General features: G+C 44.1%; 1 protein-coding gene across 1 annotated transcript; it reads left to right on the top strand.

Moving 5' to 3' along the window:
* Positions 1–6,666: 6,666 nt before the first annotated feature.
* LOC143290337 (uncharacterized) lies at positions 6,667–13,967 on the top strand. Its single transcript, XM_076599689.1, has 4 exons — positions 6,667–6,677; positions 7,248–7,365; positions 12,416–12,675; positions 13,296–13,967. Exons 1-4 carry the CDS (start codon positions 6,667–6,669, stop codon positions 13,591–13,593), a joined length of 687 nt encoding a protein of 228 aa, XP_076455804.1. The 3' UTR covers positions 13,594–13,967.
* Positions 13,968–15,652: the final 1,685 nt, after the last annotated feature.

The raw sequence follows: 15,652 nt of genomic DNA, 5'->3' as shown, positions 1-15,652 counted from the left end.
CACCTCTGACTGAGGCTCTCAAAGGTAAACCCAAGAAATTCACATGGACACCTGAATGTCAAGCTGCATTCCAGGAGGCCAAATCAGCACTGGCTTCTGTTGTTATGCTTCATCACCCCGACCCACAATCTGAAACAAAACTTTCGGTGGATGCATCAGACACTGCCATAGGAGCCGAACTGTCACAACAGCAGAATGGTGCCTGGAAACCCATTGCATTCTTCTCAAGGAAGCTCACACCAACCCAACAACGTTACTCAACGTTTGACCGTGAACTGTTGGCCATCTACAGTGCAATCCAGCATTTCCGCTACTTCCTGGAAGGAAAAACATTTACGGTGCTCACAGACCATAAACCACTAACTCATGCCCTGACAAGCAACACTGACAGATCCCCTCGCCAAGAACGTCAGCTTTGCTACATAGCCGAGTTCACAACTGACATCAGACACATCAGTGGGTCAGACAACATTGTACCTGATACACTCTCCAGGGCACCTGTGCCTGACCAGGAGCCACTGATTGCTAGCACATCATCAATCCCTGCTGTAGATCTTGCTCAAATGGCAGGGGCACAGCAAACCGATCCCAACGTTGCAGACTTACGCTCCAAACCAGGATCTCTACAACTAAAGGACATCACTCTGGATGGCACCCAAATTCTGTGTGATGTTTCTACTGGCCACCCCCGGCCGGTGGTACCTCCAGCATGGACAAAAACTGTATTTAATGTTTTGCACAACCTGTCTCACCCTGGACCCAAACCCACCACCCGCGCTATCTCAGCACGCTACATCTGGCCCGGACTCAAAAAGGATGTGAAGAACATGGTCAGGGCTTGTCATGAATGTCAGGCTAGCAAAATTGGCCGCCATACCAAAACTCCACTGTCCTCTTTTGACCCCCCTGATAGACGCTTTGGTGACATACACGTGGACCTTGTGGGACCCCTCCCTTCATCAGAAGACTGCAATTATCTGCTTACCATCGTGGACAGATTCACAAGATGGCCAGAAGCTATCCCTCTCCCCAACGCAGAAGCTGTTACCTGTGCCAAAGCCTTATTGGGTACTTGGATCGCGCGATTCGGGGTCCCAAACACAATTACTTCAGACCAAGGCCGTCAGTTCACCAGTGCGCTGTGGCGAGAGCTGAATATGGTGCTCGGAATTAAACCCCAAACTATCACAGCATACCACCCCCAGGCCAACGGCATGGTGGAAAGGTTTCATCGCAGCCTCAAAGCTGCTCTCAAAGCTCGGCTCAATGGACCACGCTGGATGGATGAACTACCGATCGTGATGCTTGGCATCCGGACAACGTGGAAAGAAGATCTTGATGCTGCTCCTGTTCTCTTCACTTATGGCACAAACCTCCGAGTGCCTGGCGATTTCCTTCCACCCCCATGTGCAGACAAAGTGTTCCCTTCCAGTACTTTCGTCCAAGAACTGCAAGAAAAACTTAGAAAACTTTCCCCTTCCCCCCCTTCCCCCCCTTCCCACCATGGATCATCAGCGTCGTACATTCCCAAAAACTTGCAGTCAGCGGATCAGGTGTACCTTCGACATGACGCACACAAGGGCCCATTAGTGAGACCTTACGATGGACCTTTCCCTGTATTGACCCGTGCTGAAAAACACTTTGACATTTTCAAAGATGGAAAGGCTGTTCGCGTGTCACTGGATCGACTCAAGCCTGCTTATTCCCCACAAACTTTTCCCAAAACCAATCAGGATTCCTGTGTGTCTGAACCACAGGACCCTCATGCTCCTCAGGAAGATCGCACTGCCAAAACGGGTGATGCTGCCGGATCTGATCGCGCTACCAGATCTGATGATGCACAAGGCAACATTCCAGCACCTACCCAGTATCCTTTGTCAGATGCTCCGGCACCACAAGTTACAACTCGCACAGGAAGACTGGTGCAGAAGCCAAAGAAATATCGAACATTTTACCGACTCAGCCGAGTCTGAACATTACAACATAGAACAGGTCGAACAGACATTTTCTTGTTACCCTTATTAATGATACCTCAAAGACTCAACCAAGCTTATACTTTCCAAATGATATTGGACAGTTGTTAGCGAGTCTATCCATTATATTACTTATTTTATTTTGGTACGTTTGCATTCAACGCAGTGCGCCGTTCTGGGGGGAGCCCTGTAGCACTTACCTAATGCGACTTACCTAATGACATAACGTCGCATGCGATTTGGGTTTTTAGTCAATTGTATTTGATACCGGAAGCGTTGCTATGACCACGTTGTTCAACGACTGTTTTAGCGAAGTTGATTTGAGAATGTTTTAGTTTTGTTATTAAATGTTTTAAACGTTGTCCGGCGTCCGTGTGCTGCTCCAGTGTGATATATTTATGTGTGTGTATTTGTGTGTGTGTGTCGATGTGTGTGTGTTGTGTCTATCTCTCTCTTTGTTCTCTCTGTCTCTGTCTCTCTGTGTCTCTTTCTCTCTCTGTGTGTGTGTGTGTGTGTGTGTGTGTGTGTGTGTGTGTGTGTGTGTGTGTTGATGTGTGTGTGTTGTGTCTGTCTCTCTCTTTGTTCTGTGTGTGTGTGTGTGTGTGTGTGTGTGTGTTGATGTGTGTGTGTGTGTTGTGTCTGCCTTTTTCTTTGTTCTGTGTGTGTGTGTGTGTGTGTGTGTGTGTGTGTGTGTGTGTGTGTGTGTGTTGATGTGTGTGTGTCGTGTATATCTCTCTCTCTTTGTGTGTGTGTGTGTGTGTGTGTGTGTGTGTGTGTGTGTGTGTGTGTGTGTGTTCAGAACACAGAGCAAGCGACTGGCCCAGCTGAGGAGCACCAATATTGCACTGGATCCCGGCTCCACATGTCATTGTTTTCTGCTCATTCATCCCGGACTGCCGCCTGAAGCAGTGGATAGATGGGGTAGGTCACTTGGAGAGAGAGAACTCTGAACTCTGAACTGGTTTAATTCGTGAGGCCACTGACCTGTACACAAACTGAGTGATCCAAAATTAATGAAGGGGGAAAAAGGACAAAGAAGGAGAAAAGCAAGAAGACATTTCATCAATGCATACACTACATCAATCATACATACTACTGGAGTGTAAGCAACTGATCTCGCAAACTTAAGGCGTAAAAACTGTACATCGCTAAACTCTCTTAGACAGAGAGTATCTTCGTTCTGCAATAAGTAAGCTAGAGTTTGATGACGTCTGTTTCTGCAATGCTTTACAATGTATTTATCTCTTAAAGCGGAGTAACGTGGACAATCAAAAAGGAAATGATTTTCGGTTTCGGTGTGATCACAAAATGGACATTTATCTGGTTTTTGAGAATATCTGTTGTTAATATTTATCTCACATAACCCAAGCCTGAGTCTAGTTAATGTTTGTCTAAATTTGACTATAGTAATGACATTGATATATCTCTCTGGCTCTAAAATTGATTTGAATGAGCGATACGTCACAAAGCGATCACTCGCATCCAATTTTGAATGCCAGCCTTGATGGAAACAGTCAATTATTCGTTGTTTGAAAATTTTCAAAAATGTCTTTTCTTCTCCAACCCCACCATTCATCCAGACCTCTGAGAAACCAAACGAATCTAAACACCTCTTTATAGCCCAGTTATGCGAATTTTGTTCCTCATTATTGGGGGGTATCTTTTGCAAGATCATTTCATATGCATGTTTAGGAAATCTCAAAATATTCATGTTTTGTAAGTGAAGCCAGTAACACAGAGAGTAAAGAAAACTGTCCACATACATTGGGAAATCTGCCCGTTTCCCCGTAAATCATTGCATTGGGAGTTTTAGGGTGGACATTCAGCAAACGTTTACAAGCAAATAGATGTACAGACTCCACAGTTTCAGACTTGCACAAACCCCACACTTTAGATGCGTATAGCAGCATAGGGTTTACTTGCGCATCAAATATTTTAAAGAAAATTGACATATCCATCTTGCCAAGAGCCCACATCGTCTTTATAACCTCTGACTTTGCCTTTCGCGCGCCTGCAGCATTCTTCTAGGGCTGTCTCAAAGGACATTTGTAGTAAACGTGAATCCAAGATATTTATAGCTGTTGACAACATCAATGCCCTTCCCTTTAAAGAACCATTTTTCGTTTCTGGCTAGATATCCTCCCTTACGAAATACCATTATCTTGGTTTTCTGCATATTGACTGTGAGACCAAGCCTGTCTGACACCCTTACCAGATTGTCTAACTGGTTCTGGAGTCCAGCTGGAGTCAGAGACAGTAAAACTATGTCATCTGCAAATAACAGTAAAAATATTTCCTACAAACCTGGGAGAAATTGGAACCCATGCTTATCATCACACTTTACAGCATCAGCAACCTCAGTGATTAATAAAGAGAAAATCAGTGGAGACATCAAGCAACCTTGTTTGACACCAGAAGGGCAGTTAAAGAACTCTGATAATTCAGAGCCCCATTGGACACAAACTTTTTACAGAGCTGTACATGCCTTTGACCATTTGTAACATTTTTGTTGACGTTTGCAGTTTTCGCAAAGTATTCCATAGACTGTCTCTGTCCACCGTATCAAAGGCCTTTTGATAGTCAATGAAGGCAACATAAAACTTGCTCCTGTTATATCCAAGCAAACATTTCTTGATCATTGATATAAGAGTAAACATGTCATCGACTGTTGAGTAATGCTTTCGAAATCCCGCCTGCTCAGAACTGATTTTCCCTTCAGTTTCTGCCCATTTGTAAAGACGCTGGTTTAGGATAGAAGTAAACACCTTGCTAATTATGCTTAGCAAAGAAATGCCCCTGTAGTTTTATGGACTGGAAGCGTCGCCTTTCTTAAGTAAGGGTACAATGACAGATTTTGTCCAAGCCTCTGGATACTGACCACTATTGCAGACCTGATCAAAAAGTTTTGTCAGGAAGGGAACGATTTTATGTTCAGCTTATTTTAGAAACTCGCCTAAAATTTGATCAAGACCAGCTGCTTTTCTAGTGCGGGGCCACTAGTGTTTCTATTCGTTCTACTCTTGGCGCTGGTGTCGTTCCGCATTGCTGAGTGCGGGGCAGTCTTTCTATTCGTTCTACTCTTGACGCCGTGGTGTTGTTCCACATTGCTGGGTGCGGGGCAGTGTTTCTATTCGTTCTATTCTTGACGCCGTGGTGTTGTTCCACATTGCTGGGTGCGGGGCAGTGTTTCTATTCGTTCTATTCTTGACGCCGTGGTGTTGTTCCACATTGCTGGGTGCGGGGCAGTGTTTCTATTCGTTCTACTCTTGGCGCTGGTGTTGTTCCACATTGCTGGGTGCGGGGCAGTGTTTCTATTCGTTCTACTCTTGACGCCGTGGTGTTGTTCCACATTGCTGGGTGCGGGGCAGTGTTTCTATTCGTTCTATTCTTGACGCCGTGGTGTTGTTCCACATTGCTGGGTGCGGGGCAGTGTTTCCGTTCGTCCCCCTCCCTCCGTTGGTGTATTTTCTGCGTTGTTGGATGTAGAGCTGTATTTCCTTTCGCTTCCCCATGGCGTGGACGACGCCCAGGTAGTTTCTCAATCTGGTTCGTGCTCAGACTGAACACGAAAGTGCTGTCATCTGTCACCAGCTTGTCTGAGTGGAGCCTTGCTCTTCTACCATCTGCTCACATACTTTTCCTTAAAGGGACGAGTTTGCTGTGTTTTGTAAGTATTCGTTTGGAGAAATCCTCACGAACCGACATGTTGCTCTTGCTTCTGCCAAGGTTTTTTGCTCCTGCTAGCACCTTTTCCTTTTCTTTGTATGACATCAATTTAACGATGATCGCCTTCCCAGCCCTACGTGCACAGTCGACTGCCACCCCGGCCCCAATCTTCAAGTTCATTGAAAAAACGTTGAATTTTCCTCTCACAGTCTTGCCGTGTCTCACCAAACGTCTCCGGCATTCCATAAACAAGAACGTTGTTCTGTCGGGAAAGATTGTCTGCACGATCGAGATCGTCTTCCATCTGCATCAGTCTGTGGTGCAATAGTTCATTTTCATCTTCCAACCGTTCCACCTTATCACTGAGAGCACCCACATCAGCCGTGACTATTTCACTCTGTTCTTCAAGTCGTTTCAAACGTTCATCCATCTGGGAGTTTAGCTTAGCCTGGTTTAATTCGATGCGTTCCACGGCTTGGGATAAACCCTTGATAGCACTGAGGACTTGGGTCACGTATGGGGGAGAAACAAAAGTCTTACCTCGATCACAAGACTCGGGACTGTCCATGGCTGGTTTGTCTGTGGGGCCAGGGTTGGGCTCGATGCCGCCCATCATCAAGAGCACAAGTAGAATCCATATTGCGACACTTGTAGCGTAGCTTTTGATTCTTAGACCTTTGATCCTTCCTGCTGCAATTTTTGCCTTTTTGGATAAAATGCTTTGAGAATGCTGATGAATCCGCCTATTGACAGTCGATATCATTCTAGTGTACAACACTGCAGTGGTTCAGCAATTGAAAACAGTTCAGCTTTGCTTCAGTGTCACCAGAGGCACTAAACTTAGCCTCCTTCTACACTTTCTGGTGTCACTGTCACTGCTTCACGAGAGAGAGAGAGAGAGAGAAGGGGGGAGGGAGGGAGGGAGAGAGAGAGGGAGGGAGAGAGAGAGGGACTGAGTGAAAGAGAGAGAACTGGAACTGGAACTGGAACATTTTAATGACGAGACCATTTTGCCCGTGTCAAGGGGATGGGTCGGGGGTCGGGAAGTGGGTGTACAAGGACAATTATATAGACAGGGAGTGAAAGAGAGAGAGAGAGGGAGGAAGAGAGAGGGAGACAGAAAGAGGGAGGCAGAGAGAGATAGAGAGAGAGTAGATGTTAACTTTTTGTTTACCTGATTTTGTGTTTAAATATGCCAGAGGTGCATGCATAGGGTAGCCGTCTATCAGTGGTGGTTGTGTATATGTAATCCATATTTATTACCTGTGTGTGTGTGTGTGTGTGTGTGTGTGTGTGTGTGTGTGTGTGTGTGTGTGTGTGTGTGTGTGTGTCAATGTGTGTGTGTGTGTGTGTGTGTGTGTGTGTGTGTGTCAATGTGTGTGTGTGTGTGTGTGTGTGTGTGTGTGAGTGTGTCAATATGTGTGTGTGTGTGTGTGTGTGTGTGTGTCAATGTGTGTGTGTGTGTGTGTGTGAGTGTGTCAATATGTGTGTGTGTGTGTGTGTGTGTGTGTGTCAATGTGTGTGTGTGTGTGTGTGTGTGTGTGTGTGTGTGTGTGTGTGAGGCAGGTAACCCATCATTAGCGGGCCTTTTAGGGATGACACGGGCAGCCCGCCAGATGGCGACACTGTCACCTGCTGCCGACGGCCACTATTTTCTGGACCTGGAGAGGCTGAAAGATGGTGGCCGTCTGATCTTCATGGTTTCTGCTGTCTACCATATAACCAGGTGACATGTTATTGTATTGTATTGTGTTGTATTGTACTGAAAGATGGTGGCCGTCTGATCTTCATGGTTTCTGCTGTCTACCATATAACCAGGTGACATGTCATTGTATTGTATTGTATTGTATTGTATTGTATTGTGCTGAAAGATGGTGGCCGTCTGATCTTTATGGTTTCTGCTGTCTACCATATAACCAGGTGACATGTCATTGTATTGTATTGTATTGTATTGTATTGTATTGTATTGTGCTGAAAGATGGTGGCCGTCTGATCTTTATGGTTTCTGCTGTCTACCATATAACCAGGTGACATGTCATTGTATTGTATTGTATTGTATTGTATTGTATTGTATTGTGCTGAAAGATGGTGGCCGTCTGATCTTCGTGGTTTCTGCTGTCTACCATATTACCAGGTGACATGTCATTGTATTGTATAGTATTGTATTGATTGCATTGTATTGCATTGTTTTGTATTACTCTTTGTCACAACATATTTGTGTGTGAGGAAAATCAGGGCTGCTCTCATCAGGGAGAACATGTTGCTACAATTAAGACTACTACCCGTTTTGCTTCTGAATTTTGTCATAAAATACCAAAAGAAACAGATTTCTAAAACTGCAAACAAACGTCCATATCCGTTTGAAGAAATCACCTTCCAGTGGTAGGACTAGTTCTGCGTACCTATTGTAGGGGGGTGAGGTGTGAAGGCTTGTGTCACGCAACCATGTAGACTCGTACCACACTCGTGTCCAATTCTCCATTCAATTTTTTATTTAATTTCATACCAAAACTTAAACAAAAAACCCCACAAAACAACAACAAAAAACCCCCAAAACCTCAGAAAAAAACCCTCAGGACTAAGATGTTTCCCACAGGTGCTCGTTCCCGCTGCCTGTCAGCCTCACACACACATTCTGCCGGTAAACCAAAGTCACCCAGTCTCTCCTCTTCCACAAAGCACCTGCTTGCTCTGTGATGTTGTCTCTCCAGTGGTTGGAGCCAAAGTGACCCAGAGCTCTAGGAAGATGCCCAAGGTACTATTTTCATCCTTCCTCAACACACTGTAGTACCCTCAGATTCAGTCCCAACAATACTATTTTTCACAAAATAATAAACAAAGTTTTGTGAAACTCGAACCTAAAGCAACCCCCCCCTCGCCCCCCCCCCCCCCCCCAAAAAAAAAAAAAAAAAAAAAAATCTCACCAACTAGGCCAAGTTAGGTTGGTATACAAGAATAAAGAAAGATATTCCTACACTTCTAATGGCGGGGAAATTAACAAAGGACGCTTACAACCCTTCACTAATTAGATCTAGACATTCAACTTGGGTCCCCGATAGCTCAGAGGTATAAGCCAAGTGGTCGAAGGGAGATAACCTAGCCCTTCCAGTCAGTACAGCAGAGTCGGTAACACATTCCTGCTGCATATGAGAGGCCAATTTATTGTCCTCTCACATTACTTTTCTTTTTACTACTACTACTACTACTACTACTACTACTGCTGCTACTACTACTACATTTCTGGCGCAAACACCCCGCTTTACTGTGTCATGAAACAACGCATACACAACAGTGCATAATAGTATGCAACATCCCATGAAGACATACAAGAGAAGTTAAATCATGTTGCTTATATCCTGCAGAAAGACCATTTCATGGCTGATACAACAGAAAAAGAAGAAGAAGAAGAAGAAAAAGAAGGAGAATGAGAGAGAAAGAGAGTTAGAGAGAGAGAGAGAGAGAGAGAGAGAGAGAGAGAGAGAATACTGCAAAAATTGCAATTATTAGCATTGACGTAAAAAAGCACAAAATCGGACCTACACGAGCACATAGAAGAAAGAATCCAAATAGGCTACACCAAGAGTATGCTACAAAATGCAAATATGAACCATCTTACCTAAAAAGCACAAAATATGCCCTGCACATGCACACTCTTGCGCGCACGCACACAAAACACGCACATGCACGCGCACACAGTAGTAAACACCTACCCACAAACACAGACACAACATGAACAGTTCAGTAGAGGGAAGAAAGAAAAGAGAAAAAAAGCACACACACACGCACTCACACACGCACGCACTCACACACACTGTGACACACACACGCATACACACAAACAAGGAGGCTGGGGTGGAAACAGATAACTATGCTTCGTCACATCCAAAGGCCATTTGGAGGTTCTTTGTATGGACATTCTGTTGTGAAACTCACTATCCCTCTCTCTCTGTTTTCACACACACACACACACACACACACTCACACACACTTCCAAGCAAGCGCTTACACGCACAGTCTTTGTTGTTCCTCTCTCGCACGACTCGTTCTGAACAGGTATGCCTACGATACGGAAGAGAAGAAGTACCCTCTGCGCGTGAAACTCGAAGTGGGTCACGTGGGAAATACGTCATTCAGTTTCATCGTCACTGTGACGTTGCCATCAGGTGACGTCATGATGACTGCTGACCATCAGGTGACGTCATTCGGCACTCATCAGTTGTGTGGCACATTGCGCCAAAGCAGTTTTTTCCCCTCCTTACCTCACCCGCCACCCCACCCCCACCCCCTCCTCCCAATGCGACTGCTGTGGAAGTATCAGTATCAGTACGTCACTGCGTTTGGTCAAATCCATATACGCTACACCACATCTGCCAAGCAGATGCCTGACCAGCAGCGTAACCCAACGCGCTTAGTCAGGCCTTGAGGGGAAAAAAAAAAAAAAAGAAAAGAGAAAAGATAAATACATAAAGATACTACTACTACTACTAATATATATAAGGCGCAAAATCTTGATGAAGTCAAGTCTATGCGCCAAAAAAAAAAAAAAAAAAAAAAAAAAAAAAAAAAAGAAAAAAAGAAAAAAGAAAAAAAAGGACAACAGTGATGATAATCAAATAAATGTAAAACATGCAGACACACATTCACACATACACACACACATGCATAACAGATATGCAACAAACATGCAGTTTCACAGATATGAAAGCACAATCAGATACACATAAACGTACATGAGCCCAAACACACACACACACACACACATTACCCTGCATCCCCACTCCCCCTCCTCCACACACTCATTTCTAGGCTACATATCGCAGCTTCCACGGCACGGCACACACACCCACACCCTCACCCACACCCACCAACACCCACACACACACACTTGTACAAGCACATACACATACGCCCATATATCCCAACCCGAACCCCACACACATATGTACAAATATATATATGCACACCCGCACGTTCCAATATCCCGTTGCTTCCACAGTGTAGACATGCATACACACACATACCTCATCCTCTACACACACACACACACACACACGCACGCACGTGCACAGAGCTCTCCTGACACATGTGTACACTTTCACCCTCGCGCACGCACACAAACACACAGACACACACACATACACACACGCAGAGGCTGCCACTAATTGGCCACAAGAGGGATGGGAAAAGATCTCTGATGCCAAGAACGTGGCGTCTAGTGTGTTGCTCAGTCTATTGTATTTGGAAGAGCCCACAGAGACTCTGTTCCGTTTTGAAGAAATTTGCGCAATGTTGGTTTGGAAATGATGCCTATATTCGTTTGATTTGCAAAGCATCGTGCTCTACCTTCCATGCTAGACTTACGGCCGCTCCCTCTCTCTACCTTTATTTCTTTGAGGCGATCGATGGTGTGATGGCCTTGTACCTGTTCTTTTTGGTATTCTTTGACTTTAATGAGGATTTCCGATTTTCCAATATGTGTAAAACAAGTCACAGAGACATTTAGGCCTACGATTTTTGCGGTCGAGCTTATGTATGCATTTTGGACATGAATATATACATGACATACAGTTGTCTCCGGATAAGTCGAAATTTTGGGGACAAAAAGTCGACTTTTCCAACTCTTGCGGGGTATGGATTAGTCGATCTTTTCAGACAGAAAGCCAAGTTGTCCGCGGTGTGGAAATTCATTTGTTCATAACTGTAAGACTACCGCCTGCATACTTTTTGTTTCATTTGATTTCATTTCATTCATTAACAAAATCTGTAAGGACGTGGTGAATTTCAGTACATCCGCTTCTGTGTTCCATTGGTACATAATGCATCAGTGTTAATTAGTACTTGATTGAATTTATTTAGTGGTACATGTATTCATTTATTTATCTATTTTGTGAACCTCAGTTAGTTGCGTGTAGGCCATGATGACTGCAGTTTAGGTTCTGGGTATAAATGTGTATTAATCCTTTTTATCTTTCTTTTTTCGTTTGATCCTCCCTCGCATTTTGTCACATTGTTTCACTTTTTGGTTTTCAACCACACATATAACCTACATTGCTGGCACTTGTATACAATGTTACGTGTTGATTTACGGCATGCAGGATTCACATCTCTCTCTGTCTCTGCCTGTCTCTGTCTGTCTGTCCGTCTGTCTGTCTGGGTGGCTTTGCAATGTAGCGACGTGCTCTCCGTAGGGAGAGAAACCTGTCGTGACAAATACAATACAGTGCGATGCAATACAACACAATACAACAATGCAATACAACACAATACAACAATGCAATACAACACAATACGAAACATAATACAACAATACAATACAAAACACAGTTCAATACAGTACAATACAAAACAACACAATACAAAACAATCCAATACAACACAACACCGTCCGAAACACCATCCAATCCAGTACAACACAACACAGTCCGAAACACCATCCAATACAATACAATACAACACCACACAATACAATACAATACACAATACAATATGAAACACAATCAAATACAATACAATACGAAACACAATACAACACAATGCAATACAAAACACAATCCAATACAATTCGACACAACACAATACAATACAATTGAATACAAAACAACACAATGCAATGCGGTAAAACACAACACAAATCGGCACAACACAATCCAACACAACACAATCCAACACAACACAACACAACACAATCCAATCCAACACAACACCACACCACAGCACAGCACAGCACACAGCACAGCACAATACCAACCCAGTCGTCAACAACACCTCACCCACAGGTAGTCCTGATCCACCCGGACACCCGCCGCCCCACCCCTCTGCCCGGCTGGTGGCGGGACCATTACGGTCCGCTGGGCGTGCGGCAGCAAGGGGTGGTGGTGGCCCCGCGGTGCCCTCCCGACACTGTGGACACTGACCTGCAGCAGCACGCCCACCGGCTGAGGGTGGTGTGGACTGACACGGACACCAATGACCACACCAACAACATCAGTTATGTGCGCTTTGCTGTGGACGCCTTGGTTCCCGCTGTGCGGGAAGGGTACGTGTGTTCTGCACTCTGTATTTCCCCTTTTCTCTTTCTTGCTCATCTTCTTCTACAATGTTTGTTTCTTGCCAGTTGTGTGAATGTATACATGCTTTTTGTCTGTGTGGGTGAGCAGGAAGGTGGCGGACTGGTTAAGACACTCAGCTGCCGATACACAGAGTCCGTGAGGGTGTGAGTTCCAATCCCGCTCTTGCCCTTTCTCCCGAATTTGACTGGAAAATCAAACTGGGCGTCTAGTCTTTCGGGTGAGACGATACACCGAGGTCCCGTTTGCAGCACGCACTTGACGCACTGAAAAAGAACCCATGGCAACAAAAGTGTTGTCCTCTGGCAAATTTATGTAAAAAGAAATCTACTCTGATAGGTACGCAAATATATATGGTGCACTCAAGGCCTGGCAAACGCGTTGGGTTATGCTACTGTAAGCATCTGCTAGCAGATGTGGCGGTGTAGCGTATATGGATTAAATTGTGCGAACGCAGTGACGCCTCCTTCTGAAACTGAAAGTATGCGGGTAACCGGTTTGTTGCAGCTTCTCTGCCTGTCTGTCCGTCTCCTGAGAAGTTCACATGTCCGTGTTCAGCTTATGAAGCCAGGCTTTTGGCTGTGTGCAGGACTTTGGCCAGTTGTCTGACACTGGAGGATCTCAGGTCCGGGGTGTCGGAAGTGAAGGCTGTGTACCAGCGTGAGAGTTCAGAGGGCGACGAACTGCACGTGCACCTGTGGTGCCCCCTGGCGGAGGAGCGGACAGTGGTGTGCAGCATGGAGAAACAAGGGGGACAACCCGTCTGTCAGGTGACACTCCGGTTTCATGATGAGGGAAACGAGGAGGGTTTCCCTGCAGGGGAGATATTTGACAACAGTAATGTTGAACAGCGCTTTGATTCACAGGCAAAGCAGATAAGGTCCTAGTTTGGGCCTAGTATCCTAATTCTGGAACCTATTTAAACGAAACTTTTTGTGCGTTTCAGGTGCAATAGTACAGGCACTGTTTGACAAATTTCTTGTGGCGTGCAACGGACCATTCTAGTCCAGAATGAGGCATGATACCACGCAAAATGACTCATATCATGGACACGAACCTAAAGTTATCATCTCAAACCGCCAAGTATTTTTGCTTGCCTTAGCTTGGTTTGCGGGGCCAAAAACGGAAACAGCAGCTCTCAGGTTGGCACAAACTGAAAATACGCGCCGTTGCAGACATTTTTTCGGGCCTTGCAAGATGGCTGTACGTCAGTTTAGCGACTGAATTGTTTGTAAATTGAGTCCAGTAACCTTCAAACCAGTGTCGGAAACCACTGAAAGAGAGAGAGAAAGAGAGAAAGAGAGAGAGAAAGAGAGAGAGAGAGAGAGAGAGAACGAACGAAAATGTTTTAAAGAACTTTGGCCATGGACCACAATTCAAAACCAGGGGACTGGGGGTGGGCATGGGAAGGGGTATTATAACACTTGGATAGATGACACAATATCATAATATTCATGGACTTGACATTAATTCTACTTAATTAGGTCTGAGTTTATGATTTCTCCTTTTGATCGCATGGAAAATAAATTTTGATACATGGGAATTTCTCTGCTTGTTGTTTGAACGGAGAAGTGAACTAAGAGACATGTTAAACAGTCTTGAAGAAATTTTGTCCGTAAATCATTATATACAGAACAAACAAACAACAAATGGTATTCATCTTCTAGTTCACCTTGGCAAAAAGGACAATGCTTTAAAACATCATTTTCAGTGTACCTATTAACATTATTATTTAAAGGAAGCACATTAAATCGGGCCTGAGACAACGCCACTCTGAAACAACATTCATCAGCATTTGTTATGTATTTTTCTTTTTCAAATACAACTTTGAATGATCTGTAGCATGAATATCTGTCTCTATCGCCAATAGTACCCGACCATTCTTGAATGAAGATATCTATAAGTCTTTGCTTGAAAGTAATAAGAAATCCTTTCACATCACCAACACCCTGTTCCAACCACACAAAATTAAAACCTGTTGAACATAATATTTCTCTAACTTGAGAAACCCAACACTGTTTTCCATTTAAATCTAATCCAAGCAACATCTGATAAGCCATGTAAGGCAATCTATTTTGATCCATCTGTAGTATTCTCAACCAGTACTTTATAACATTTAATAACGAGTTTATAAATAACGGATATCTACCAAGATCACCATAAACCACTTTGTTTGGTGTTTTCACTGACACTCCAAAGAATCGCTTACATGCTAATAAATGAATTTTTTCTACATTCTCTAGTCTATTCATACCCCAAATTTCAGATCCATACAACAGGCTGTACCTTTACAGAGAGAGAGAGAGAGAGAGAGAGAGAGAGAATCATACCACATATGATTGCTTTTACTCTTTTACCTTCTTTTAATAACAAGTTGTTATGTTCACTCAGTCTTTCGATGAACTGGAACATGATCTATTTCACCAGTTCATGGCGGTGGTTGTATCGTCCATTGCACAGCTCATCAAGTTGGCTTGCTTGTCACTGTCTGCTGATTGGGTATTTTAGCTGTTTTTCAGTATTGTATTATCCCGAAATAAAGATATTCCTCGATGTACATGGAGGTAAATATAAAAAAAGACGTTATTGGGGAAATCTATAAGTAATGATATTTTGGAAAATTAATGCACGTGTGTTGTGTATGGTGGATATTGTATTGGATATTGTGAATGCATACTGGAGTCATATGATTTTTATCTCACTTTTTATGAATACCTGTGTGGTGTGTAGGCTTCATGTAAATACTGCTTTAAAATGATCACACCAAAAAAAGCATGGGGTGCTGAAGACATTGACGGGAGGGGGGGGGGGCGGATTAAATTCTAGCTAGTGTTGGGATTCAATGTGTGCTGTTCAGTTGATGCAGTACTCGGCAAATAGCCTACTGTGTGTGTGTGTGTGTGTGTGTGTGTGTGTGTGTGTGTTTTCTTTCTTTAGTTTAACGTC

This window comes from Babylonia areolata, chromosome 15 (assembly GCF_041734735.1).
Source record: "Babylonia areolata isolate BAREFJ2019XMU chromosome 15, ASM4173473v1, whole genome shotgun sequence".
Classification (NCBI taxonomy): Eukaryota; Metazoa; Mollusca; class Gastropoda; order Neogastropoda; family Buccinidae; genus Babylonia; species Babylonia areolata.
Note: the sequence above shows the minus strand (reverse complement) of the source record. Positions and strands in the feature narration are given on the sequence as shown.